Source organism: Thamnophis sirtalis, unplaced genomic scaffold, assembly GCF_051295495.1.
Source record: "Thamnophis sirtalis isolate CommonGarterSnake01/CBP01778 unplaced genomic scaffold, rThaSir2_p1.2 scaffold_8, whole genome shotgun sequence".
Taxonomy (NCBI): Eukaryota; Metazoa; Chordata; class Lepidosauria; order Squamata; family Natricidae; genus Thamnophis; species Thamnophis sirtalis.
Genome location: NW_028261388.1, coordinates 72,194,599 through 72,222,522, shown reverse-complemented (window position 1 = coordinate 72,222,522; position 27,924 = coordinate 72,194,599). Strand labels below are relative to the sequence as shown.

The 27,924-nt window shown below is 36.2% G+C and overlaps 1 protein-coding gene and 1 non-coding gene across 3 annotated transcripts in view; both read right to left on the bottom strand.

Moving 5' to 3' along the window:
* Positions 1-27,924, bottom strand: part of KIZ (kizuna centrosomal protein) — a 78,630-nt gene that overhangs the window by 15,481 nt on the left and 35,225 nt on the right. For both annotated transcript variants that reach the window (XM_087721902.1, XM_087721903.1), the window contains exons 7-10: positions 21,947-22,081; positions 20,636-20,800; positions 17,714-17,864; positions 13,647-13,755 (exon numbers count right to left, since the gene is read on the bottom strand). In XM_087721902.1, the coding sequence (XP_087578028.1) occupies positions 13,647-13,755; positions 17,714-17,864; positions 20,636-20,800; positions 21,947-22,081 (560 nt within the window). The remainder of the gene's footprint in view (positions 1-13,646; positions 13,756-17,713; positions 17,865-20,635; positions 20,801-21,946; positions 22,082-27,924) is intronic.
* LOC148044489 (U6 spliceosomal RNA) lies at positions 9,800-9,902 on the bottom strand. The gene has a single exon (XR_015697611.1). It is a non-coding gene; the product is annotated as a U6 spliceosomal RNA (small nuclear RNA).

Below are 27,924 nucleotides of genomic sequence, written 5' to 3'. Positions count from 1 at the left end.
GAGACAGAACATACAAGGGATAAAAATCTCCATTAGAAATGAAAGCAAGCAATGAATAGTTTAATAAAAAACAATAATGGCACAATTCAGCCACAAAACATTGACTATTACCAGTTTTTAGAAAGACAGCCAATTAGTAGTATTGAGAATAATAATTTGGATTGAATATTGCTTCACACTTAATAACTATTTTCTTAGATAAGAGTCTGTCCACTATTTTTCTAGAGTACAGATAACTGTGTCAAAAATGTTACTGGGAGATTGAAAGAAGAGCTTCGAAACTATCTAAGCATGACTTTCAAATGGATATTTACTGTGGCTATAACTGCAGTTTAAAAATCCCAGCCCTTCCATGGTTGTATAACCTTATTCTCCTTATATCTCTACTGTTTTTCTGCTAAATGGATTTAACATTTCTAATATATGAGGCTGGTAAAATATGCACTTAATTTTTCAAAGATGGCATAATTTTAGGCCTATGCAAAGTGAGGCATACAAAAGAGGTCATATAAGTACTTATTGAGAACTCCTTAAAATATTTTTTTCCTAATATGACATGGTTCCGTTCCACAATTCAAAACTGAACCAGGAAAACATCTACTTTGTTTTAAAAAAATGCAAATGGATGCTAAATGAACACTAGCATCTGCTCAGTAGCACCGGTTTTTTTCCCCCCTTCAATACTCTACATAGGCCAAACAGTAAAGAATTTGCTGTCAATTTTATTGGTAACCTGAGGGCAGCTTTATAAAACTACTACTTTAATCCAGCAGCTTTTTGGCTAAAATCAAGTACCTTTAGAGAGACAATAAAAGGTCTCTGACTAAATCAGACGAGTAAATAAATTAAGCAACTAAGTAACCTTAAGTTAAATAAATATCTTAAGGTTATTTAGTTGCCAGTGAAGACTGTAGGATCACACATGAAAAGCATGGCTATCTCAAATTTTCTGATGATTTATAAAGGAAAAAAGCTTACACACATAAGCAACACACACACACACAGAGAGAGATGTTAAAAGTTTATGCATTAAAACACTAATAAAAATTTTCTTTTTATATTCTCTGATAAAGTGGATATAGAACTGCAGCCTAAATTATTCACAATTATTTATATTACCCATTCATAAATCAATCATTTTGGAAAGACTATAGTATTTTTGCCACACTTCTTAATTTTAATACATCTACTCTATTTTATTCAGTCAATGTTAATGTATCTTCACCTGGTATTTGAAAAATGTTTTGAATATTTCTCAGAGGAAAGAAATGAAAAAATAGTCATGTCCCTAGGTCTGCCAAACTTATATTTCATTTCAACTGAACAATTTATACTGAAATAAGATTCAGTTCAAAATGTATCTAGAATCATATAATTAAAAGAAGACCAGAAGATAAATTTCAACCTCACTGAACAAGAATTTCACTCAGCTATCACATATTTTATAAATCTTAGTTAAGAAAGCATTTTACAACATGCTATACATTTCTCATTTACTTATGACTTGCTCACTACACTAAAGAAAAAACTGATATTATATGTATGTTATACATTTCTCTGCCAAACTTTGCAATACATTTGATATATCAACTTAATTAACTGATTCTCATATATATATATATATATATGTATGTATGTATGTATGTATATATGTATATATGTATGTATGTGTATATATGTATGTATGTATGTATGTATGTATGTATGTATGTATGTATGTATGTTATATTTGTGTTGATAAATAAATAAAGGGAGACTACTATAGATCTATTTCAAGCTATTTAGCTCTCATCAGCTAGCCATACCCTTACTGGGAATCGATCGTAAGGGTATGGCTAGCTGATGAGAGCTAAATAGCTTGAAATAGATCTATACTAGTCTCCCTTTATTTATTTATCAGCACAAATATAACAAATGTAACAAAAAGGCAACAGTAAAAAAATATTGGGTTTCTGTCTGGATGGTCTCTTGTGACGAGCCGAAGGACAGAGAATGGAAGTAGTGATCTTCCTCCCACATTTGGGCATACCAGGTGTTGTAACTTTAAAAATATAAATATAAATATAAATATAAATATAAATATAAATATAAATATAAATATAAATATAAATATAAATATAAATATAAATATAAATATAAATATAAATATAAATATATCTATCTATCATCTATCTATCTATCTATCTATCTATCTATCTATCTATCTATCTATCTATCTATCTATCTATTACGGATAACGGATAAGAGCCTGTGGCCTAATGGCTAAGATGTCTGCCTAGTATGTAATATAGCCCAGGTTCAAATCCCAGTAAGGGTATGGCTAGCTGATGAGAGCTAAATAGCTTGAAATAGATCTATACTAGTCTCCCTTTATTTATTTGTCAGCACAAATACAACAACATATATATAATGACATAACATCATTAAATAAAAAGTAGATACCTAATTAGATATCATAAGCATTTGATGTTAGGCTGGTTTAGGTATTCTACTGGTAAAAATCAGCTTTTCTATATTTTGAACATACAGTATTTGAACTTTTAAAAAGCCTCAGTGCTGTGCATAAGTGTATTTTAAGTTATTATTAGTTTGGAGTAAGCATCAGTTTAAGAAAAAACTAGCAGTGAATTATTTTTAATATAAAAACTCTGAAGGAAATGCTCCTGGAATTATTCATTCAGATACATTAACAATGCATATTGATGATTCAATAGTGGGTTCTCTTTTACAAGAAACTGAAGTTGTTGTTATTGCTCATTAGATTTCTCTGTCAGCTTTTCTCCTGGAACTCAAGATGGCATACTTCTAAATTACCTAGGTTAGACTGAGACATAGTGACTGGGCTAAAGTCCTTTTGAGTTTTTCTGTTGAGGATGAATCTAGATTGTGGGAAGCTTGAAGATGTGTGGATTTCAAGTCCCAGAGCTCCCCAAGTAGCATGCTAGCTAGAGAATTCTGATAGTTGAAGTCCACTAATCTTCAAATTGCCAAGATTGAGAAACACTACTTTAAATCATTAAAGCTACAGCAGTGTACCTCAATGGCTCCAATGGTAAAGTTTTCCTACAGGCTGAATGGACCTTCTGATATGTATGCCAGATGGACTGATTAATATTTTGCTCCATTGCATCTTTTATAAGATAGAAATCAGTAATTGTATATTATTGAAATGTCCATGGTAACTGTTTCAGTGGGTTGTTTTACTGATATCTACCCATATGGATAACTAAAATTTAAAATAAGACAGGGACATAGATATGATTTTGCACAACAAAAACTTCACTACAGTACAGAGGCATCTGAAAAAGTTTGTCAAAATTATGAAAACAGCATTGTGCCATTGTGATGCAACATCTACCCATAAGATCACAAAACTTGTACAAGATAGGCAAAGCTTGAGGTTATCATGGTGTGAACTGCTTCATTCTTACCTTCTTTTTCCAGCTTCATATCTGAGGGTATGTTTGGAGTTCAACTCCAGCATAAATTAAAGTTTAGTTGTATTGCCTAAGAATTCTGGGAACTGACATGTGGAAAGGAGACTGAGAAAATGAAAGATAAATCATTGTGGGGCTATTTTCTATGTTACAAAAATACATTTGTCTGCTAGAACATGGTATTTTGCGTTTACTCAAGAGTTCTTAGAGGGAAAGAACAGAAAAAAGTAGAACAAAGAAATTATAAAGATGGGACTGGATTATGAAGAAAGAAAATAGTGAATACTATTAATTTCATTTTAATCAATGTTTTTGTTTTAAATTTAATTTTGACATCCAATCAATGAGCAAATAAGTCAATTCCACAAATTTCTTCATATTCTTTAGCAGGTACTTGTTTTTCCCTTTATCATTCTAATGGAAATGCTTATAATACACTGATCAATGATAGGAATCTTACATTTTTCTTTAAATATTGTCTTATTTTATTAGTTGTCTAATTAGCACTAGCACAAATCAAATTGCATTATCTCTCCCTTCACCATTAAAGTTGTTGCTATTTTATACGTTTTTCCTCTTTGACAGTTAGTTTACAGCTTTTTATATTTCATTATTCAAAAATATTCATTTTATCATTATACTGATCTTAGATTTTTAACTGCATATTCTCTATAACAAACCTTTGCACTTATTCTATTTAATTTTTTTGCTTTAGCCAGCACATAACTATTTCACAATCTGTAATGCCCTGGCTGACTAAATTTCACTTCTCCATCTTTTGTTTCCTATTACATTCATGATTGTTATCAAGGAAGATCCTTCAAGCTGCATTCATTCTGCTTGAAGCCAAAGGCACTGGCAATAAAAAAAAATTTTTTTGCAAAACTATTCAATCCATGTTTTCGCAGGATTCCAGAGTCTGCTCTGCTAATGCATCCCAATCACTCACTAGTAGTATACAAAAGTATGGTCTTTCTAATACTCTTGAATCTGCCAATTCATCCAAAGTGGTGTCAGCACTTCAAGATAGACTAGATTAGAAAACAGATTTCTACAGGAAGACTACTACAGGTAGTCCTCAACTTACAACCACAATAGAGCCCAAAATTTATGTTGCTAAGTGAGAAATTTGTTAAGTGAGCTTTGTCCCGTTTTACAACTTTTCTTGCCACATTTGTTAAGTGAATAAATGCAGTATATCAAGGCTGTTAAATGAATCTGGTTTCCCCATTAACTTTGCTTGTCAGAAGGTTGCAAAAAGGGATCACATGACCATGGAACACTGCAACCGTCATAAATGTGAGTCAATTGTCAAGCATCCGAATGTAAATTATGTGACCATGGGGATGCTGCAACGGTCATAAGTGTGAAAAATAGTCATCAGTCACTTTTTTCACTGCCATTGTAACTTCTAATGGTCACTAAGTGAACTGTCGTAAGTCAAGGACTACCTGTACATTTTACTGAGAGGGGCTACATATTGCTATTTCAATAAAGTGTAGTTCTAGTCTTTCTGTGGAATTTGTTTTCTGATCTGATCTACCTTATCTAAATGTAAACTTTTTTTCCAAAATGATAAGATATGATTGTCAGACGCTAGGTGGTGCTACAGTTGAAGTAGATGCGAGGAATTTTACCTTCACAATGATATAAAGAAATTGTCTGCATTACTCGCTCAAAATTTAGACATGGCTACCACAAACACAGTAATTGTTTCCTTTGAGCATCCAATATTCCTTGAAATCCTGAAGGCTTCTTTTACAGTACAGTATTACCTTTTCCAAAGAGTGAACAAGCAGCAGAAATTCTTCTGCTAACAATAATTTAACATTCTTACTTTTAATTATGAATGCATGTTAGAGTAAGAACTTTGCTTATCATGCACTGAAAACAGTGAAAATAATCAGTTCTAGTACTGCCACTGCTTAACCATAATAATTTCAAACATTGTAGGAAGGGGAAATTCAATTAAGTGATTAAGTGACCAAACATATTAATTGATAGAGCAGTACAAGTACTTAACTATCAGTTCTTCCAAATAATTTATACTGCAGTAATTGACATTTAAGAGACAACGTATGTCCTTTTGTGTAGAAATAATCAAATCAAAGAGGTGCACATTCCGTTTATTTCTTACATGAAAATATTTTTTTAAACTATTGTTACTATTGTTATATACTGTAGGCATGAGAAGTTTCATCATCCAACTTCTTTGATTATTCCTGATTGAAAAGCCTGATTAAAATTTATGAGATTGCTATGTCAGATCTATAAAAAGATATAAGTATGCTTGCTTTCTCTTAAACACATAGCATACACACAAAGGTTTTATACACATTTCTTCCACACATCATGTGTAGGAAACATTATCACTGCTCCAAGTTCTTTTTGAACGTGCAAGTTTCTTTATGTTTATCAAAAAATATAGATACTCCAGTTTATAAAAATTAACTTCAAGCTGTGAAATAAAATTATTAAAAAATGACTACACTTACATGTTAATGTTAGCATATTCAGTCTTTTTAAAAACTACAGTAAAAATCAAAATATCAATAGCCGAAAGAATAACAACATATTCAATTTGAGTACATAATTCTGTTCTCAATTTTCTCTCTTAAATCCCTTCAAAAGGCCATTTTCACTTGAAATTTAAATTAGTTTTTCACGTTTAGCAAGTGTATTTCAAAAATTCTAACCTATATTTTAAAATGCCTTTCAAATCATTAATATTCAGCTCTGAACACAAAAATACTGTCCTCAAGAGTTATTTTAAGTAATATCACTGCTAAACTACATTACAGTATAGTAGTTTTCCCAATTTTTGTAGCAATCTACACAAACACAACTGACCTGAGTTGCTAGTTTTCCATAACACACAACTGAATTATCTGTACCTTGGGAGACACTGTAGCTAGAATGGAATGGGATCCAAAATGATACAAACTGGGACTCAGAGCCGTGACCCATCAAAACCGCGGAGGACAAAATCGCGATCGACGAAAGCGCGCATGTGACGTCATCACAGTGCGACGAAAAAAATTAAAAATTGAAATAAAATTAAAATTAAAGCAAGCCGATTCACATAAAGGTAAGGGTTAGGTTTAGGGTTAGGTTAAGGTTAAGGGTTAGGGTTAGGTTTAGAGCGTTAGCGTTACGTTTAGCGTTAGGTTTAGCGTTACGTTAACGGTTAGGTTTAGGGTTAGATTTAGGGTTAGGTTAAGGGTTAGGTTTAGGGTTAGGTTTAGGGCTAGGTTTGGGGGGGTTAGGGTAAGGTTTTTGCTTTATTTTTACATTTTTCGATCACAGCACGATGTTTTCGTCGCACTGTGATGACGTCAAATGCGCGCTTTCGTCGAGTGCGATTTTGTACTCCGCGGTTTTGTGGTGGAACCCTCAGAGCATGTATAAAGATACATCAGCCACAAACCAAATCAAAGCAATTGGTTTTACATTTTTAAATGCAGACTGAGACCAAGAACATTCACCAAGTAATAATAAGTAGCATATCAAGTCAACAAGCCAAGCAAAATCTTTTAAAATCAAACCGCAGCAGTGATGTACCTTCTAGGCAATGGCATAAAAGCTGTTGGTTGTCACTTTTCTCTCTATCCTCTTTGAGTTGTGTCATTTGCTAACCAAAGCAACCATACCCCATGTTTGTTATTATGACCTCACAGCCAGCACATCTTGTATAACCTAGGTGGGTCAGTGATTGGGCCCTGACATCATCATCCTTGGCATTGTGCAAGTGGGGACCACGGTGCAGAGTTGTAAAGGTTCACTCAACTGCTTTTCTTTCCTTAGCAGCTACACTTATTATCTTTGGAATATGATACATTCATTCTCAGTTGACAATGACCAACTGATTTGTCATGCCTGAGAAAGTTGTTTTCAATCATGTTTTTGCATAAATTTAAATGTAGAGAGTGATCTCTCTGTAGTTGCCACTGTTACAGGTATGGTTAGAAAAAGTAGGCAGGCAGCACAAACTTCAATAAAATTTGAAGAAACGGCATGTTATTCTATTCTATTTTGTTCATGCATTACCCACACTCAGTCAGTAGAACCATCTGACTGTTTTGATCTTTCTTGTCAATATCTTCCATAATCAGAGGAAAAACTGGAACTTCCATGACATTTTATAGATATGTTTTTAATTGCATCTTGACAGAATTAGAAAGAAAGCTAAGTTCACGCTATGTCGGATACTTGATTGTTCCATATTTCATTTTTAAGAGCCCTGGTGGCGCAGTGGTCAGAGTGCAGTACTGCAGGCTACTTCTGCTGATTGCCGGCTGCCAGCAGCTCAGCAATTCAATTCTCATCAGCTCAAGGTTGACTCAGCCTTTCATCCTTCCAAGGTCGATAAAATAAGGACCCAGATTGTTGGGGGCAATATGCTGACTCTGCAAACTGCTTAGAGAGGGCTGTAGAGCACTGTAAAGCAGTATATAAGTCTGTTGTTACTATTGCTATTAACAACTTGTCTAGACCAGTGTTTCTCAACCTTGGCAACTTGAAGATGCCCGGACTTCAACTCCCAGAATTCCCCAGCCAGCATTTGCTGGCTGGGGAATTCTGGGAGTTGAAGTCCGGACATCTTCAAGTTGCCAAGGTTGAGAAACACTGGTCTAGAAGATCCAACAAATCATATTTTACAAAAAAGGGTGATTACAGAGAGTACATTTTCACAGAATCCATGTGAAATGTATTATTCTGTCTATAACCTCTAAGAAAAAGAAAGGAAACATGTCCCTGTGGAGATAACAAACTATAGGGGACAGCGCTCATCTTTGTTTAAAGAACTGTTGAGACAGTGCTGTTAGAAAACCTTTTCTGCAGTCATGAGGTCAGCATGACATCACAGAGCACTAATTCCTCCCCATTGAAGTGATACCCTTTAAAGAGCAAGTTAAAATGAGCTGAGATCATGGTGAGACTGATCGTTCTATCAAGCATCTGCCTCTAAAAGCTTTGAGCAATCTATTCTAGGTTCTAGAGATGCATTGCTTGCAAATCAGCAGTGACAGGGATCTGATGCGTCAAGAAACCATTTTTTTCTTTTTAAGTGAGGTTAGCCACAAGTATTAATCTTCTAACCACTCATTCTGTTCCCTAGTTGAAAAAGCCAATGTGCTGGGCGATGTATTTAATCTTAAGTCAAAGAGAAGAGCTACTCTTGTTGGATTTGCACCCCACATTTGGTTTATGATTAAATAATCAGATTCTCTTATCACTTTCCCTTGGAAATGGACCAGGTTGCTGGTTTATTTACAAAACCCCCAACAGCATAGATTTATTAAAATGAGCTCTGTCTGTAGAAAACAAAAGAGAGCCCAAGGTAGCATTAGCAGCACTGCTGCCCTCTTGGCCTCTTACTGAAGAGGCATGTACTTTGTTTCGGTCAGCAACAGATGGTATAAGTACCGTATTTTTCAGAGTAGAAGACACACCTTTTTTCCTCAGAAAAGAGGCTGAAAATCTGAGTGCGTCTTATACACTGAAAACAGCATTTTTTGCCTCCCAAAGCCCCGCCTCTTCACCAAAATGGCCGTGCATACCCTTATGGAGGCTTTCAGAGAGCTCCTGGGGGCTGGGGAGGGCAGAAATGAGCAAAAAATGGGGCATTTTTTGTCCCCCCTGCCCCCAGCAGCACTCTTTAAGCCTCCATAAGGGTGCATGGATTTTTTTTGACAAAATACAGGCCCGTTTTCGCGAAAAACAGGCCAGTTTTTGCTCTTTTTTTGCCCCCCCCCCAGGAGCACTCTGCAAGCCCCCCCAAGGCTATTCATGCTTTTTATTTGAAAAAAAAACGGGCCGTTTTTCGGAGGTTTGCAGAGTGCAAAACCTTTTATTTTTCCTTTTGGAAAACTCTTTAACTGATGAGAATTACATTGATCAAATGCTGTGCCAGCAGAAACAAAGTTTCCTTCTCCAGGACATGGATAAATACACCTGGAAACATCTATCTACCTATCTCTCTCTCTCTCTCTACCCCTCTATCTCTCTCCCTACCTACCTACTCTCTCTCCCTCTCTACCTATCTACTGTATTTATCTCTCTTTCTATTTCTCTCTCTATCCCACCTACCTACCTACCTACCCACACACACTCTATCCCTACCTACCTACAGTATTTCTCTCTCTCTATCCCTCTACCTACCTACTCTCTCTCTCTCTCCCTACCTACCTACTATAGCAATAGCAATAGCAGTTAGATTTATATACCGCTTCATAGGGCTTTCAGCCCTCTCTAAGCGGTTTACAGAGTCAGCATATTGCCCCCAACAACAATCTGGGTCCTCATTTTACCCACCTCGGAAGGATGGAAGGCTGAGTCAACCCTGAGCCAGTGAGATTTGAAAAAATATGGAACGCTTCACGAATTTGCGTGTCATCCTTGCGCAGGGGCCATGCTAATCTTCTCTGTATCGTTCCAATTTTAGTATATGTGCTGCCGAAGCACAATACCTACTGTATTTTTCTCTCTCTATCCCTCTACCTACCTACCTACCTACGTACCTACCCTTTCTCTCTACTGTATTTCTCTCTCTTTCTATCTCTCTCTATCCCTCTACCTACCTACCTACCTACCCTCTCTCTCCCTACCTATCTGCTATATTTCTCTCTCTCTATCCCTCTACCTACCTACCTACCTACATACTCTCTCTCCCTACCTACCTACTGTATTTCTCTATCTATCTCTATTTCTCTCTCTCTATCCCTTTATCTACCTACCTACCTACTACCTACCTACATAACTATTCTCTCTACCTACCTACCTACTGTATTTCTCTTTCTTTCTCTCCTCTCTATCCCTCTATCTACCTACCTACTTTAAAAAAAAACCTTGGTGGGCCTTATACTTGGGTGCGTCTTATACTCCAAAAAATACGGTATTTGTTTGAGATTCAAAAGGTCCCTTTGGTCTGCAGCAAAATCTTGAGTGGTCAAAGTGCCATTGAGTGAATGTTGGGTTTCATTTTATTCCTAATCACAATGATTACTGCTTTCTATTCTTGGGCTTTATTTTTTCCTCATTATGATTTCAGAAAAACAAACTAACCTTTTTCTACTGGTTTCTCTTCCTGTCTGTTTTCTGTTTTCACGTCTGAGCACACTTCTTTCCACTGCTACTTGAAGTTGTCATTTTAAAATGATTTAGATGACCATCCTTGAGTGTCTCATAATAGAAGGTTTCTATTCCAACCCTCACAACCTTGAAGGAAGTTCATTAATTGCATGTTGTTCTATGCCATAGCTAATAAACTATTTTTTATTCATCATCATCGTCGTCATCATCTTACATTGAAGATTGCATGTTTTTCAATCCCAGCCAAATGTGTATTTAATAAATGATTAAACAACTTATGGCTTAATGTAATGTGGGAATCCAGTATTAATTTTAATGCCGATTTGTGTTTAATGAGGGCAAATTAAGAAAAAAGCCTATAGTTTGTGTGTACTTGTGGATATAAAATACTTAATAGATGGACACCTTAGCCCTCCAGAAAGCTACCTTCTATTCAAAATAAGATAAGCTTTTATTCCTGTTCCAAAGATATACCATGCAATAGAACTTGTCTAACTAGATTTTTTTTTAAAAGCTAAAACAGAAATATACATAAAAATATTAAAGCACTTTTCATATTGAAAAAACCCAATAGCTTTTCACATTTATCCTTCAATTTTATGCTACTTTTTGACACGCAGTTATATATTTCTATATTTGTGTGTGCAGTTTGTTTCTTTAAAAAAAAAAAGGATTGTAAAATGTTGACTACAGGTCTGCATTTGTTACAGGTGCTAATATACACTACAAACTTGTTTGCACACATAAAGGAAAGAAAAACCTGCCATGCTAAATTTCACATTATGTTTAAAAAACATAATGCAATTACCAGAAAGAGACTGTAACAGGTTCTGATAAGATCTTATTGCAAAATATTTTAAATTATCAAAATGCTTTCTGAGGCAGAAATCCTGCTTTTGTCTGGCATTTTCCTGTGCTCTTACTCTAATGATACATGTTCAATTACCACTGAAAATAAAAGAATCAAATCAGAAACATGTGTAGTTTGCCATATAATTACTGATTCTTCCCCATGGCGACTGACCTTTGTAAGACCAATATCAAGACCTTAAAGGCTAAAATGATAGATATTCACAAGGTTTAAAACATATAACATCATTACAAAGACTTAAAGCAGGCATGACATAAGCTTGGACATTATGTTCTTGCAATTTATGTCTGAACCTAGAAAGTAGTAGCTGGATTTATACAGAATGAGGGTAAATCACAAGCCATTGGAATGTAATGTTTTACTGTATAATAAAGGTAAACACCACATTTGAGCCTATTATACACCCATTACTTTTACCTGTAATATCAATCTTTTCTAGGAAGTTTTTTTTTGTTACTCTCATCTTCAAAACAGCTTGTGATTTTTGTATGTGAACACAAACAATAATGAAACACATTTCAAACTCACAGTGATCAGACTACTTTGTTTTCTTTTCAAGTCACATTTCCTTTACTTTTTCATTTTTGTTATCTCTTGTTTATTGATCTAAACTGTCTATTACAGTTTTTTACAAAGGATCCTACTGTGAACTTTAGTAAAATACGCTGTTACTCTCTCTATTTATTTGCCAAAGAAAACAGAAATTGTATCTTGGGCCTCTGTATTTAAAGTCAGCAAAAACTTGCCAGCAAACTTAACCAACTTGGCTATTAATCCCAAGAGAATGCACAAAGGCACAGGCACAGATATACGCACAAACTAAATCTATATAATTATTTACATCACTGCCTCTCTTTTAATGTTAGCAATAGCGAAAGCAATAGCGTTTAGACTTATATACTATTCCATAGTTTTCATTTTACTGACCTTGGAAGGATGAGTCAACCTTGAGCTTGTCAGGATCAAACTCCAGATTGTGCACAGAGTTGGGCTGCAATACTGCATTCTAAACACTGTACCACCAGTGCTCTTAAAATGATAAAATTCTACTAAAATTAACCAAGTATGATTGCTTATAAGTGCTATGTAAAAGAGTCTACAGATAGTCCCCAATTTATGATCATTTGTTTAACAAACTACATTTGTTATTTGAAGCTACGAGAGTGTTGAAAAAAGTGATTTACAACTGGTTCTCGCATTTACAATATCGAAGTGTCCCTTAGTCACATGATCAAAATTTGGGTGCTTAGCAACCTGTATATGTTTACAACAGTTGCAGGTCCCAGAGTCATGTAATCGCCATTTGAGATTCTTCCAGAGGTTTCCAACAAGAAAAGTCAATGATGGAAGCTGGATTTGCTTAATGATTGTGTTATTTGCTTAACAACCGCAGCAAAAAAAAATCATAAAATGGGGCAAGACTCACTTAACAACAGCACTGCTTAGCAATGGAAGTTCCTGTCCCCTTTTTGGTTGTAAGTCAAGGACTACTGATACTTTCTAATGGCTTGTTTCTTATGGCCTCTGCTGAGCATTTCACAACCTTCCACTTCTAAAATTATTTCGGAACGTTTGCAAAGGAAATTAATTATATTATAATACATTATACGGACAGCAGCAAGAATAACATACGCTCAAAATTGGAAATTAGACAGCATACCTTCCAAAAACATAATAATTAAAAAAGTAACGGACTGCGCGGAAATGGTCAAATTAACTTTTAAAATGCAAGATAAAGAAGATAAAGAATATCATGCAGTATGGGATAAATGGTATTATTGGTTAGAGAACAGGAACAATGAATGAAAGTAGAACACACACACACACATACACACACACACACACACACACATTAGTTTATAGGAATTATAAATGTAAAAAGGAAATAGCAAATGTAAAATGAATGAAAAGTGTACATGACAATAAATAAAATAGGATATACCGATATTTTAGGAATGCGAAGAATGGATGTAGAATGTGGTTTTATGTTTTGTTTTGTAAAAAGCTTAATAAAAATTATTTATAATTTTTTTTTTCTTCAGCAGATAAATTTATCATAAAATCCAACAAACATTTTTCTAAGTAAGAATCTTTCCTTCTAAAACGGGGATTATTCGATTTCTTCTTTGTTGGCAAATTATAAATATATTTCTAAGTCTTTGTTCTTCAATGTTTCTATGCAAAAATATATGTAACACATTTTACAAAATATTATTTTCTGTTCTTTCTATATTCTGAATATTTACCTTGCTTTTCTGGGCTATTTGTCGTTTGTGAATTATAGGTGGTTTTATTGCTACAGGAAAATGATCTGTCTTCACAATCTTCTACAAAGACTTCCAACACTGGTGAAGTCTAAAGCAAAAGAAATAAAACAGTATTTAAAAAAATATTCTGATATTTTTGCAGAATTATAATAGTAAATGCAAATTTTGAAATGAGTGTTTCTCAGCTCCTGCCTTAACATATTTTGAAACTAATTAACTAATACACATTGCATTTTTTTCGTATGTGTAGGAGAATTCTGAAAATTGAGATCGCATTATTACTGCTCTTTTGGAAAGTATACAAGTCCCTCAGATCAATTGCTCATCAAAGACCTTATATGAACAAAATTCATTAGTTTTTGGCCTATGCAAATTGTTTGTCAAAGCATGCCTTAGAATCCGTTCCTCAATATTGGGAAGCAGCTCAGAGATCCTCCTGAAGAATTGCTTTAGCAACTGGACAGATAAAAGTCACCCGTGCATACACAGGCATGTGCAGAATATTCTGATGAAACAAACATTCCAAATTTTCAAACAATTTCATCTACTCTGCGGGTTCATGGAACACTTGAATAATGTGCATAGAACTATTCCACATCTGTAAAATGTTATCAATTGTTATTAACTGATAGCAATGTCTGAGTCTGAACATTTATTAGATGCTTGGATTGTTCTGATTTCCAGAAAAATTAGCAGTAGTCCTAGAAACAGGCAAAATCTAACTATTTCTGATAAAAGTGATGTAAGCAAATGTAGCCATGTACTTCAAAATGTACACAATTCTGGAGTAAAGTATTAGCTCCCTTGGGTTTTCTGAATTGTTGCATATTATTACAGAATGCCACCAAAATAATAGAAGCACTAATGATGTTACTAGTTGAGCACTAAAACATCTTGTCAGCTCTCCTGGATGAACCAGACAAGAAAAACAACTAGATGAGCTAATTTTAATTTATTATAAAGCTACAATGATAAAATCTTGCAAGTATGAAGGTCTAAACTTCCCATTGCCACTTTTATCCCCCTGAACAATGGCAGAGCTTTTCTAAGTTTCTTCCTATGACCATTAATCCATTAGGAGTTCCTGCCTCTTTTGCCTGATTGTTTTCCAGGCAGCATATCTTCTCTCTCTCTCCCTCCCTCCCCCCCACTCTTTCTGCCTCTTTCTGTTTGTCTGTCTATCTGTCTCTCCCTTCTCCCAAGGCCATTCACACATTCCATTACATATCTTCAAATAAACGACCTAAGAGAGCATCAATAACTCCACTGATCTTATTGATAAATAAAAGAAGTGACTTGAGCACATTGTTTTATTTATTTCATACAAAGTCATCTACTGACCAATGTACCTGTATGAAAAAAGCAACTGTTTAATCAATGCCAATAACATGATAACTTGGGCAGTTGTATGGTATTTTTTTAAACAATAAGGACAAGGACAGCCTTGCATGATATAAATCTCTCAAAATCTAGCTCCTTTTGCCCCAGTAATGTACCTACCATATAACATATCATATCCAATTCAAAATGAATTTCTAAAGATAGCTTCATTAATGACATAGATGAAGGAATAGTAGGGGAACGCATCACATTCACAGAAAATACTAAACTGGCAGGAATAGCCAACACCCCAGGAGACAAGCTCAGGATCCAAAAAGTTCTTTACAAACTTGAACAATGGGCCCTATCCAAGAGAATGCATTTTAATGTGGAGAAAAGCTAAGTTTTATATTTAGGCAGGAAAAATCAAAGGTATAAGTACAGATTAAGTGAGACCTGGCTCAAAAACAGTAACTGTGAGAGAGAGTCCTAGTGGATGATCACTTGAATATGAGCCAGCAGTATGGAGCAAAAGCCAAAAAAGCAAATACAATCCTGGGTTGTATAAACAGAGGCATAGAATCAAGATCATGTGAAATATCAGTGCCACATTATAAAACCCCAGTGAGATCACTCCTGGAATAAGGCAACCAATTTTGATCACCATACTACAAAAAGATGTTGAGACTTTGGAAAAAGTTCAAAGAAGAGTAATAAGGCCTGGAGATCAAACCATAAAAAGTAAGGCTGCAGATTTTGGCCTTGGTTAATCTAAAGAAAAGAAGAATTAGGGATGACAGGAGAGCAGTATTCCAGTATCTGAGGGGCTGCCACAAAGAAGAGAGTGTGTGTGTCAAATTATTATCCAAAGCATCAGAGGGCAGGACAAGAAACAATAGTTGGAAACTAATCAAAGAGAGAAGCAATCTGGAATTAAGGAGAAACTTCCTAACAGTGAAGACAATTAACCAGTGGAACAGCTTGCCTTCAGAAATCGTGGTTGCTCCACCACTAGAGGTTTTAAAAAAGAGAGATAGTCATTTGTCTGAAATGGTATCGGCTCTCGTGCTTGAGCAGGGAGCTGGACTAGAAAACCTCCAAGGTTGTTTCCAGCTCTATTCAATTCTAGGTTTCTAGATTCACATTAAAAATGTATGTGATGCCTAATTGTCTTGAAATAGATATAAACATATTTCTAAATTTCTACAACTTAATTGGTCCAGAACAATGTAGATTTAAAATTATGAATCTTCTCAAGAAAAGATGTCCTGTCAAAATCGTTCCAAAAGAATAGACAAAGAAGTCCATAAGGAAGTTCAGTTCAACGGGATCCTTTTATCCTGGCTAAAGTTAATATTTGTGATTTCACTATATGAAAAACACTGCATATAAAAGGATTCATGATAGAATAGGAAAAGGAAGACACTTGTTCATGAAGAACATTGTCTCAAATTTTCTAAAAATGTGCCTCCAAGTTTCTGTGGGAAATGTTTATGGAAAAATAAGTCAAAAATAAAACTTTTCAGGCTCTGTGGGAATCATTATGTCTGATAGAAACCAAGCATGCATTTCACTATAAAATATCCAATAAATTCATAATAATGGTCAAAAATGGAAGTGTCAAAAGGATATTTTCCTTTCTCAGACAATTTGACATTGGCAAAAACATGAAGTCAACTTTTTATTAGATTATTTTATAAGACAATATCTGTTTGTTCACTGAAACTGAAACACAGGTGGCTCATGTCCCAATTCAGTGATCACTACCACACAAAGGAACAGCTGAGGAAGTTTGGAGTTTTGAAATGGCCAAATCAATGTTCAGACTTAAATTCCAGAGAAACGTTGTCAGGACCTGAAATAGGTTTGCTAGAAAATTTTTAAACTTCCTGAGTTGAAGAGGTTTGCCACAGATTGGGACAACATTTCTTACATAGTGATGTAAGAGATCTATCAATAAATACAGGAAATTTTACAGTGCTGCATTTATTACAGCCGATGATGATGCAACCACTTACTAAATTTAAGAGAGAAATTATGTTTTATTTTTATTTTTTCCTCTTTATTATATTGCTATAATTCTTGATATGCTGTATTATTTTAATAAAACGTTATATTACTGTATAATATGAAAGATTATTGACTTTTATTAGATAACATAATATTGCAAATAGATGAGAAAAATATTCGTTAATTCTTAATTACAATCTAGGACATCAATATTAGAAGCATTACAATTATTTGGCTTTTTCACGCAAAGTTGAATGTAACAAAGTTGAAGGCAGCTCACATCAAAGTATTTTGTTAAAGGTTTTCTGGGAAATTATGTTTTCCCTTCAGCACCTCATATGTCATATAACTTTATGAATTAAATGAAATAAAGCGCAATCAGAAATGCTGGTAACATTCAATGACAAAAATATGCAACAATATATTCATCTCCTTGTTTTAGAAATTGTTTTATACCTTGCTTCAAATTAATGCATGTAAGTATTCTGACTGGTTATTGATTAGCAATCAGGACATTCATTTTTCAGGGGAAAAAAATCAGCAGTTAGATACCAAAAAAAGCCTTTTCAGTAAGCACATTACATGGCCTATATGTAAAATTACTGCTCTACAGTACGCACAGAGATATACCGGCAATTCCTTCATCTGAAAATCATTCACCAAGTGTCATTCCCTGGCATTACCCAAACACGCAGGAAGTTAGGTAACATACTGACCGGCTTTTCTTGTTCATGATTCTCCAAAATCAACAGGGCACCAAACATATCTTTTACATCTTGTCTGATTAAAATGTGGTAGTTTTGCAAGCATAAGATATGTTTGGTTAAACGTTCCCATAGCTTAGCAAAATAAGGTGTCAATTCAGATCTAGACAAAACAGAAAATAAGTTTTCATTTAAAATGCTCAAAAAACCAGCTAGATTGGCATGAGATATTGTGTATATAGAGCTGAAATATGGAATAACTTTTTTTCTTTCTGCTTTTATCAACCCAGGGGGATGGAATCAATTATTTGAGATCACAGACTTTTTTGATTTTAATATTTTTTTATTTCTTATTGGACTTTGTCTTTGTTTCTTTTATTAAACTATATTGTTTTCATTAAAGTAACTTTTCCCAATATATATTATAGAAAAATAAAATTAGATTGATTTGGTCATTGAGATGTTTTGTGCTTTTACGGTAGTCCCCCCCCTTGCCCCCCCCATCTTTTTGTGTGTTATAGTGTAAATTGCCAAAGTTCACCTTCTGACTTTGGCAGAATATAATAAATACAATGCACACAACAAGGCCATGTTTAGCAAAAACTGAATCCAGAGTTTTACCATTCACTTAATAGCTAACATAATCCAGTTGTGCAATCTGTAATTGATTTATTGTAACTTTTGATATTTTCTCAAGAGTCCTATTATTAGCTTTACAAGGCAGTCCAGGCCAGAAGCATAACCAGGAGCATCAGATCTTTACTGTATGATTATATTAAATAGAATCTTATAAGACTGAAAATATTTCTCCCATCTTCTCTTTTTAGTCAACAGTAAACTAAAGGGGGTCTCTTTTGAAGCACTCTCCATCTTTCCCCCCATCTGCAGCTGCCTCTTATCAGATGTTGTCTAAGCTGCAATCTTCCTCCTGTCTTCCAAGATCATTCCCACATACAATCACACCCGAGAACTTTATTCATTCAGATATTGTGACACATTATTTTAGATTCAATATATAATTCAAATGACTAAAATCATATTTTATCCTAAAAAAGTTGAAAAATGTTTAAAGAGGCGAAATAGCTTGGAATTGAAACTGGTTCTTATATAGAACATTCAGACAGAAGCACGTACAATATATAGGAAAATGCACTCAAACTAATTCAGGAACATGGATAGATATAGGACTAAAATGCCAAACTCATCCAAAAGTCTTAAGCTCAACAGCTAAATCTCAAATGTGTTCAAGAAGAAATAGCATCTTGATTTTATTTAACTTTAGCTTATATATTAGCAGTATGAGACAATAATAATGTTGGATCAAGTCAAATGTATTAGAATTTTGTAATCAGTTATCTCTCCTGTATTTTGTTACTATTTATTTCAATGTAAATGGCCACCCAACTCTAGGCATAGACCAATATTAAAAGAAAACAGGAAAAACAGAAAAACAACCAGCACAGAAACAATAACCCAGATAAAAAAGATTCATCAATCAAAAATAAACATAATCAATGTACAGGCTCAAACTCACCTCCTGCTGCTGCCCCCCCCCCCATTCTTTATTACAAAATTAGAGTTAGTCTTTGCTTAGTACTTAGGGTTGGTCTCAAAGTTTTGGCCACAGCAACATCCCAGTCACATGACCATGATTCACACAATTATAGTGGTCAAAGCATCCCATAGTCACATGTTTGCCACTTGCGACCTTAGTTGCCAGTTTCCAACAAGCAAAGTCAGTGAGGAAGTTGGCAAGAAATTGTAAGTCCCAGTCATGTGACATCACGCTTAACAAACAAACACAATTTGCCTAAGCACCACAACCTGCTGTCATAAATTGGCATGGTCCCATAATTTTTGACTTTATGACTGTAATGGAGTTCCTGGCCCCATTTATGGTCATACCTGTACTTTCAAGTAAATGATCAGCTAGAACTTTAGCAGATAATCAAGAAAATGACTATAATTTTGAAATCTGAAGACGTAATAAACCAATTAGGACAGAATCTCTGAAATATTTATTATTAATCAAATGTATATGGTTGTCCATCTCACAGAAACAACTCTTAGCAGCATACCACAATCCAAATTTTCTTCCCACAGCTCCCATTTATGGGCGGTGCTATCTCTTGCCATGCACATTGAACTCCTCCCATCTGTTTCTCACAATCTGTCATGAGTCTGAGGGGAACTATTTGTGCATTAATATATTTGAGGGAGTTTGATGTGTTAAAAGTAGCAGGCTAGTAATAGATTGTGTATAAGAGCCAAGGTGGCACAGTGGTTAGGGTGCAGTACTGCAGGCCACTTCAGCTGACTGTTATCTGCAGTTCAGCGGTTCAAATCTCACTGGCTCAAGGTCGACTCAGCCTTCCATCCTTCCGAGGTGGGTGAAATGAGGACCCAGACTATGGGGGCAAGTTGCTGACTCAATTTGCTAAAATAATCTGTAAACCGCTTAGAGAGGGCTGAAAGCCCTATGAAGCGGTATATAAATCTAATAAATAAATAAATAAATAAATAAATAAATAAATAATAAATATATATATATATATATATGTATGTATGTATATGTATTTACCTATGTACATGCTGGCAGAGGCACTGCCTAAGTTAACACTATATGTATTCTCAGACACCCCAAAGCTGTGTAGCCTGATGTTAGCTATTGCTCTGCTTATTATCTAGGCTTTTCTTTTTCCTATTCATCTCTTTCCTTTTAAAGCTCCTATTCTATATATTCTTTCCTGGCTATAAGTCCCACTGAATTCATTGACTTAAACCAAAGTAAATATGTGCATGTTTTAACATCTTTAATTTCTATATTTTGAACAGTTAAACTATAACCTGACGCATGCAACTCTCTTAAAGTGCTTTGATTTCATATCATATACAACATGTGACATAACAATGATGAACATTAAGTAATCATACCGGCTTTGTTCTTCATTCAGTCTTTCCCTTTGGTAATTAAGCATTTTAGTTCGTAAAAGGTGTCCATTCATTGTATTTTGCAATAATGTCTGAAGTTGATAAAGGACAAGCGCTTCACATGCCTCAGCGTTTTCTTGTGCCAAGTTGCCACCTTTATTACAGAGGCTATAAATGAAAACAGGTACTTAAAAACGGATAATCATAATTTATTTTTATCAATGACATTTAAAACACTATTAATATATTGATCAAATATGAATTGGTCAAAGTGTAGGCATACACCAACCTCTTCACCTGTAGCATCCTGAGAACCAAAAAAAAAACAAAACAAAAAACCCTTCTTTGATTCCATATCTGATAATTGATATTTTACCCAGCTGAAATCACAGAAATAACTGTGACACCCAGTTGGCTAAAATGAAAGTCTTTGGGGAAGAATGTGATAGGCCATTTAGGAAGTCTGTTTCCATAATGAGAATTTCTGCTTCAAGATTTGAACTCACTACCTCAAGGTAAAACAAGCAAAGCTAGAGTATGAGCCTGCAATGCCAACATTGTCAAGTGTTTAGAATATATACATAATTCTTTCAACAATTCCTAGGGGGAATGAGAAAAAAAGAGTCCTGGAGTAGGGTGTGGTCAATAAGAACACTCTGGGTCTGACTTGCAATCTACCAAAATAAATCAAAATAATGAAAACATAATTGCATTGCCAAGTCCCTTCCATTCTATAATTTTTTAAAAAAATATATTAATGAGAAATCAATTTCTTTAAAACAAATTTTTTCTACAATGCTGTTATAAAGATATCTTAATTACAGATTATTAAAGTAATCTGCAATACTAAAGTAATACTAAAATAATCTGTGGTCATGTCAAAAAGAAGAAGATTTATCTTAAATAGAAGGCAAAGTTGCTAAGTGTTATAGCGAGCTCCCAAATTTGGGAGGGAAGTAAAAGGTGCCACACTAAGTCTGTGGTTTCCTATCTTCCTCCAGTTTAACAAAACAAAATAATATTGCTCTTTCTCCAAAATCAATATTATATGTGCTGAAAAGTCTCTTTTGAGAGTTCTGATCACTTGAACTCCACTAAATAGGAGCCCTGATGTACACTATGCATCCCTCATTGTTAAAACATCTCCTTTATATTATTCTTCCGAACAGACCCATTGAAAATGAGAACAATCCAGGATTTTTGTGGTGGAGCATTAATCTGAAATAAATTCCAATGAAATTATTAAAGCCAAAATCTGAGTAGTTATATAGATAGCTTTGTCACATTTCACATTAAATGAAACTAGCCATTGACCTTATCAGCTTCTCTCGTTCTGCTGTATTAGCAGTTCCTCTCTCGTATAATGCCGAGCCTACAGAAGGTACTTTGGCTACCAGTTCTTCTATGAAAGTTAAGACATGACAAAATCCTTCAAATGACAGACATTCCCTGCAGAAATAAGAAAAAAATACATTTCATGCAGTAGCAAGAACACATTATTTAACAAACTACTAAAATATTGATATTAAAATAGGGCATATTAATATAAATGGGGAAGTAGAAGCACTTTGCTGTTTCATTGTATATATATATATGCCTTCTCTGGATTATACCAAGAAGCGCTAAACTATATCACCTGAAAATACTTTTTCTTGTTCCTTTTTGGTGACATTTAGATAGGGATACAACAGTGTGATAAATGTTGTATGAGGCAGCATTATCATATTATGTAGGGTTTATCTTTACAAGCAGAAATCAACAAAGCAGAGATAAGAAATTTGCAATGTGAAGTTGGCATCATATATATTGGGAATTCCTAAATGTCAAAGGAAAAAAAAAGGAATGAGACATACAAACCTGTATAAACCATAGCTCAAGTTTTCACATCAGCATTGTATATTATAATTTTGCAGAATTCATGCAACTAGTAAAACACTGTCCTGGTTTAATGTATAAAAAATGAGTCTGTTCTGCTAGACTATTGTAGTGCAAGTGATTTATCATATGTTTATTTCTATGTGTAACATGATTAGCAAAGAAACTTAATAAATTTTAGGGCCAAATTTTACAGGTGGAAAACATAACTGCAATTTATGGGGAATTATAATAATGGGATACCTCTATAATGATGCAAATTAAGATTTAAGCATTTTAACAATGGAGTACTGCTAATCCTTTTATAGACGTGTAAATAGCTATTCAGATTTTTACTTCAGTCTGCCAGCTTTGTTCCAGCAAAACTCTATAAAGCAAACACATAGCTGGCCTATAAATATAGTACAAAAACAATATTCAGAGATTCTGCCAAGCTTCTAAAATAGTTGCAACTTTAAGGCATAGTGTGCACGATTCACACAGCACTGTAAAATATTTAAGTTACTGAAAATGAGTGCAGTGCATTCCCATAATAATAATGGTGAATGCTGAAAAATGAAGGTGGTGTGGGAGTGAAGTTTTGAGTTTTAAACTAATACACACTGAACCAGTAAGAACACACAGGCAGTTCAACAGGGCTTTTCATTGCACTGAAGTCTTACAAAATCTCTATTTCAGCTAGGTCATTCCCTATTGTGCTCCTCCCTCTGGGTGGTCTTTCCAGGGTGCCACTTGAAGGGAATACATTAATAAAAAGAAGGGAAAGGAAAGGACACATAAATAAAGAAAAGCAAAATGGATGACATGATGCAGCAGGCTATGGATCAGGGGTCAGCAAACAAGGGGTCTTTCTCTTTACAGGTTGCTTCCTGGAAACAGTCTGATTAAGCTGACAGCTTGAATTATGTGTTACATTTTGTAATGCACAATCCATCTGTGCTAAGTCCTCTTGAATGCAGCTGAAGCAACACAAGCAAAAGGTCTCTGCCTTGTTCCTTCTTAAACCTAAGCTTGAAATACTCATTATTTTCCTAAGTGCTAAGTCGAAGAGTCTGGACTTGCTAAGGCTCCAAATGAAGCTCAGGTTAGTGATGGGAACAGACAAAGTGCAAAACAAGATTCTCCCTCAGTTTGACAACACTGACACATCAACATTTTTGAAAGATCATACACTAGTATTCATTGATTTATTTCCTAGGGTAGAAGTATCAATATTAATAGGCCAATGGCTACAAGGTAGCATGATACCAATAAATTCTCATAAGATATCATTATGATGCTTATTGCTGGTTCCACACTTAAATTTTAAAATAAAAATGTGGTGGTAGGATAGAATTCAGATAAATCAATAGAGACACCTATGAAAACTAGCTGTCGAATTTTAAAAACACATATGGCAGAATCCCAGTGGACAAGCAGCGATAGAAGATTCAGAGAGATTCAGTTTAGAGAGATTTAATTAAAATTCAGTATATTGTTAATGCTGCTTTAGGGACTTAAATGATCTAGTTCAATACCTAATTGCAATCTTAAATAGTACTGTCTTTTTTGGGGGGTGGGGATGCATATACTATATGTAAAATTAAAACAACTTACATAAAGTGTTACTGTCACTTGCATTAGCATACCATTTCAATTAACACAGAGATAATATAATAAAGGCTATACAGGTAGTCCTTGACTTATGACCACAATTGGGACCAGAATTTTCAGTACTAAGCAAGATTGTTGTTTAGTGAGTTGTACTCAATTTTAGAACTTTTTAGCCATAGTTGTTAAGCAAATCACTGCGGTTGTCGAATAAATTGCTTGTTTTTAAGAAAATCTGACTTCTTCCATTGACTTTCCTTGTCAAAGGCTGGCTGGGAAGGACACAAATGGTGATCACATGATCCCAAGATACTGCAACCATTGTAAGCAGTTGTTACACTTGTTGTAAATCCCTGGATTTTGATAGTAGTAAATAAGAGGACCATTCATTAAGTCCCATTTTTCAATGCCATTGTAACTTCGAACAGTTGCCAAACAAATGGTTGTAAATTGAGGACTAGCTGTATATAATAAAAGCTACATAAATAAAGATGTTATTTTTATTTCTAAATGATACCTAGAAAAATGTAAAATACTAATTGATCTATGTTTTTACCATCACAAAAATTAATCAATTCTTTAATTACATTCAACTTTACTTCATAAATACATTCATTTATTCCATTTACATCTTGCTGCAATCCAAAGTGACTCTTGGCATGTCTGTCACAGTGATTCAATTATAATAAAAGAGATTTAACTAAGATTTAAGGAAGATGACTTCCTGTAGTGTATATTATTAATATTTTCAACTCCCTCATAACAAATCATAACTTACTTCTTAACACATTATCTTGCAAACACAATTTAAAAGGGTCAGAAAAGAAGAAAAAATATACAACTAGAAAGTAATTATAATGTCCGTTGACTTACCTAAATGTTTGTTCTCTAGGCGCTGCGTGAGAGTCCAAGCATGGGTTAACTTCAGCTTGCTGCCCAAGGACTGAGTTCAAAGTTTGTGTAGCCATGCCTTCTGCTCCTTATAGATGCCAGTTTAAAAAACAAAGGGATGAGACCCAGAAGGATGCAGTAACTTGAAGTGTTATTTCCTTAGTGGTGGTGACTCCAGAACCAACGGACAACAGGGTGGGGTTGTACTCTCCCACAACACCTAGAGAATGACCATTCAGGTAAGCCAACAGTCATTCTCCTAGGCACTGCTTGGAGAGTCCTAGCATGGGACATACCCAAGCTATGAAGTCCCAGGGAGGGAAGAAGAAGTGTCCTGGTTAGGTGAATCCACGAGGATCCGTTGCAAGACTCTCCTCCCAAAGAATGCTTCAGCAGCCGCAAAGGAATCCAGTTTGTAATTCCAGATGAACGGAGAAAGTGAGGACCAGGTAGCACCCTACAGATCTCCTCGATGGACACTTGCGTGACCCAATTGGCTGTAGTTGCGGCACTCCTTGTAGAATGAGCTGTTATTTGAGATGGAACCAGGCTAGCCTAATGTTCGTAAGCCAGTTTAATGCAAGGGCAGCCAACGTCCTAGGGTCAAAGATGATACCTTTGTCCTTTCTGAGCCAAGTTGGAAGGACACGAAGAATGAGTCCGATTTGCGGAAGGAAGTCGTCATTTTCCTATATACACGCACTGCATGGCATACATCCAGGGTATGCCAAACACACTCTCTGGGATGTCTGGGATGCGAGCAGAAATTAGGAAGAATCACTTCCTGCTTCCTATGAAATAAGGTGTTAATGAGTCTGTCAGGATGTACAATGCAGAGGTCCTCCCTGACTGAGAATGCTGCCAGCTCCGAAATTCTGTGAGCCGAAATGATGGTGATAAGGAAGGCTGTCTTAAAGGATAAATGTCAAAGACTGATGGTACGGATTGGTTCGAATTGAACCAAGGTTAGGGCCTGGAGGATGACAGATAGATCCCAGGTTGGATATTCGTGGACTAGTGGAGGTTGGAGGTTGGCAGCCCCCTTCAGGAAGCTGCGTACCCTAGGGTGCCTGCTGAGAGATTGAGAAGCGTCTCTAGACAAGATGGTGGCTAAAGCAGCCATCTATCACCGCAAAGTATTGGGGGGGGGGCGAGGCACTTCCAACCCCTCCTGGAGAAATTCCAGGATTTGTGGAATTGTTGCTGTGGTAGCGTCGATGTGATGAGAATGACACCAAGATGTAAAGACAGTCCATGTTGCGTCATAGATTCGCACCGTTGAAGGCTGCCTGGATGCCCGGATAGTGCGGCTCCAACGGCCAGTTGGAGCCACAAAGGTTCCGGGTGTGGAATGCCCCCCTGGCTGAGGGAGATCTGCTCCTGAGGTATGCGCCAGTGCTTGGTCACCAAGAGACTGACAAGGTCGGCATACCTTCTGACCCAGTGAGGGGCAACAAGGAGAACTTCCGCTCCCTCTGTCAGGATCTTTCTGATGACATGAGGTATCAGAGGAAGTGGCGGAAAAATGTAAAGGAGGCCAGGAGGCCAGCTGCAGTGGAGGGCATCCATTCCTTCTGCACTGGAGCACTGGAACCAGGAGAAGAACCGAGGGAGGTGTGTGTTTTGGACTGGTGAAGAAGTTGATTACCGGAGGGTCGAATCTCTGGGATAGTTGGTGAAACAGAGATGGATGAAGGCGCCATTCCAAATTGCTGATGGTGGTCCTGCTCAACCAATCTGCCATCACGTTGTCCTCCCCCAAGATGTGATCTGCTCTCAACGATTCAAGGTGTCACTCTGCCCATCACCCCAGGGCTTCTGCCTCCAACATGAGGGTTCTCGATCGAGTCCCACCCTGGTTTATGTGGGCTTTGGTGGCTATGTTGTCTGTTAGTATTACGACGTGGTGCCCCTCAATGTGTTTACAGAAATGATGGAACACTAGTCTGGCGGCCCTGAGCTCCAACCAGTTTATGTTGTGGGAGAGTTCCACCTGCGACCACCTGCCCTGCGTTACATGTGTTTGTAGATGGGCGCCCCAGCCATACAGATTGGCATCTATTGTTAGGACGAGTCACTCCGGATCCTTGAAGAAGGATCCCTTTGTCAGTGCGGCGGACTGCCACCACCTGAGAGAGCGGAGCACCTTTGTAGGAACGCGTACCACACTCTGGGAGTTGCTGGCATTGCGTCATTGAAGTGGGAGGAGGAACCACTGGATTGTACGCAGTTGTGCCCAGGGAACTACTCCAATGCACGAGATCAGTTTCCCCAACAATTGGGATAGCATCACGATGGATGCTGACCTGTTTGCACGGACCCGACGCACAAGGGATGTGATGCTGTCTAAACGCTCCTGCGAGAGGAACACCCTGCAGGCTGCCGAGTTGATCAATGTGCCCACGTGCTGGATCCTGAAGGTTGGTGACAAGTGGCTTTTCTCCAGATTGATGGAGAATCTGTTCCGTTGAAGCACAAAAATGGTGGTGTTGAGGTCTTGACGTGCCTGCGCCACCGACGAAGCCGTATCAGGATGTTGTCCAGATAGCACTGGAGTCTTACCGGCTGACATCTGAGATGCGCTGTGATTGCGGCGAGGAGCTTGGTAAAAGTTTTGGGGGGCTAATGACAGGCCGAAGGGTAGATCTTTGTACTGATGATGTTTGTCTGCAAACTGGAACCTTAGGAATTTGCGATGCGCTGAATGGATGGGGACATGGAGATAGGCTTCCTTCAACTCGATTGACGTCAGGAAGTCTCCTTGCCTGATGCAACCCAGAATAGTTTGAAGTGATTGCATTTTGAAGCGCTTGTACGCCAGATGGATATTGAGCTTCTTGAGCTCCATTATAGCTCTCTATCCACCCCACCCCAGAGGACTTTGGAACCAGGAATAAATTCTTCCGCTCCTGGCCCAATGGCACCTGTTCGATGGC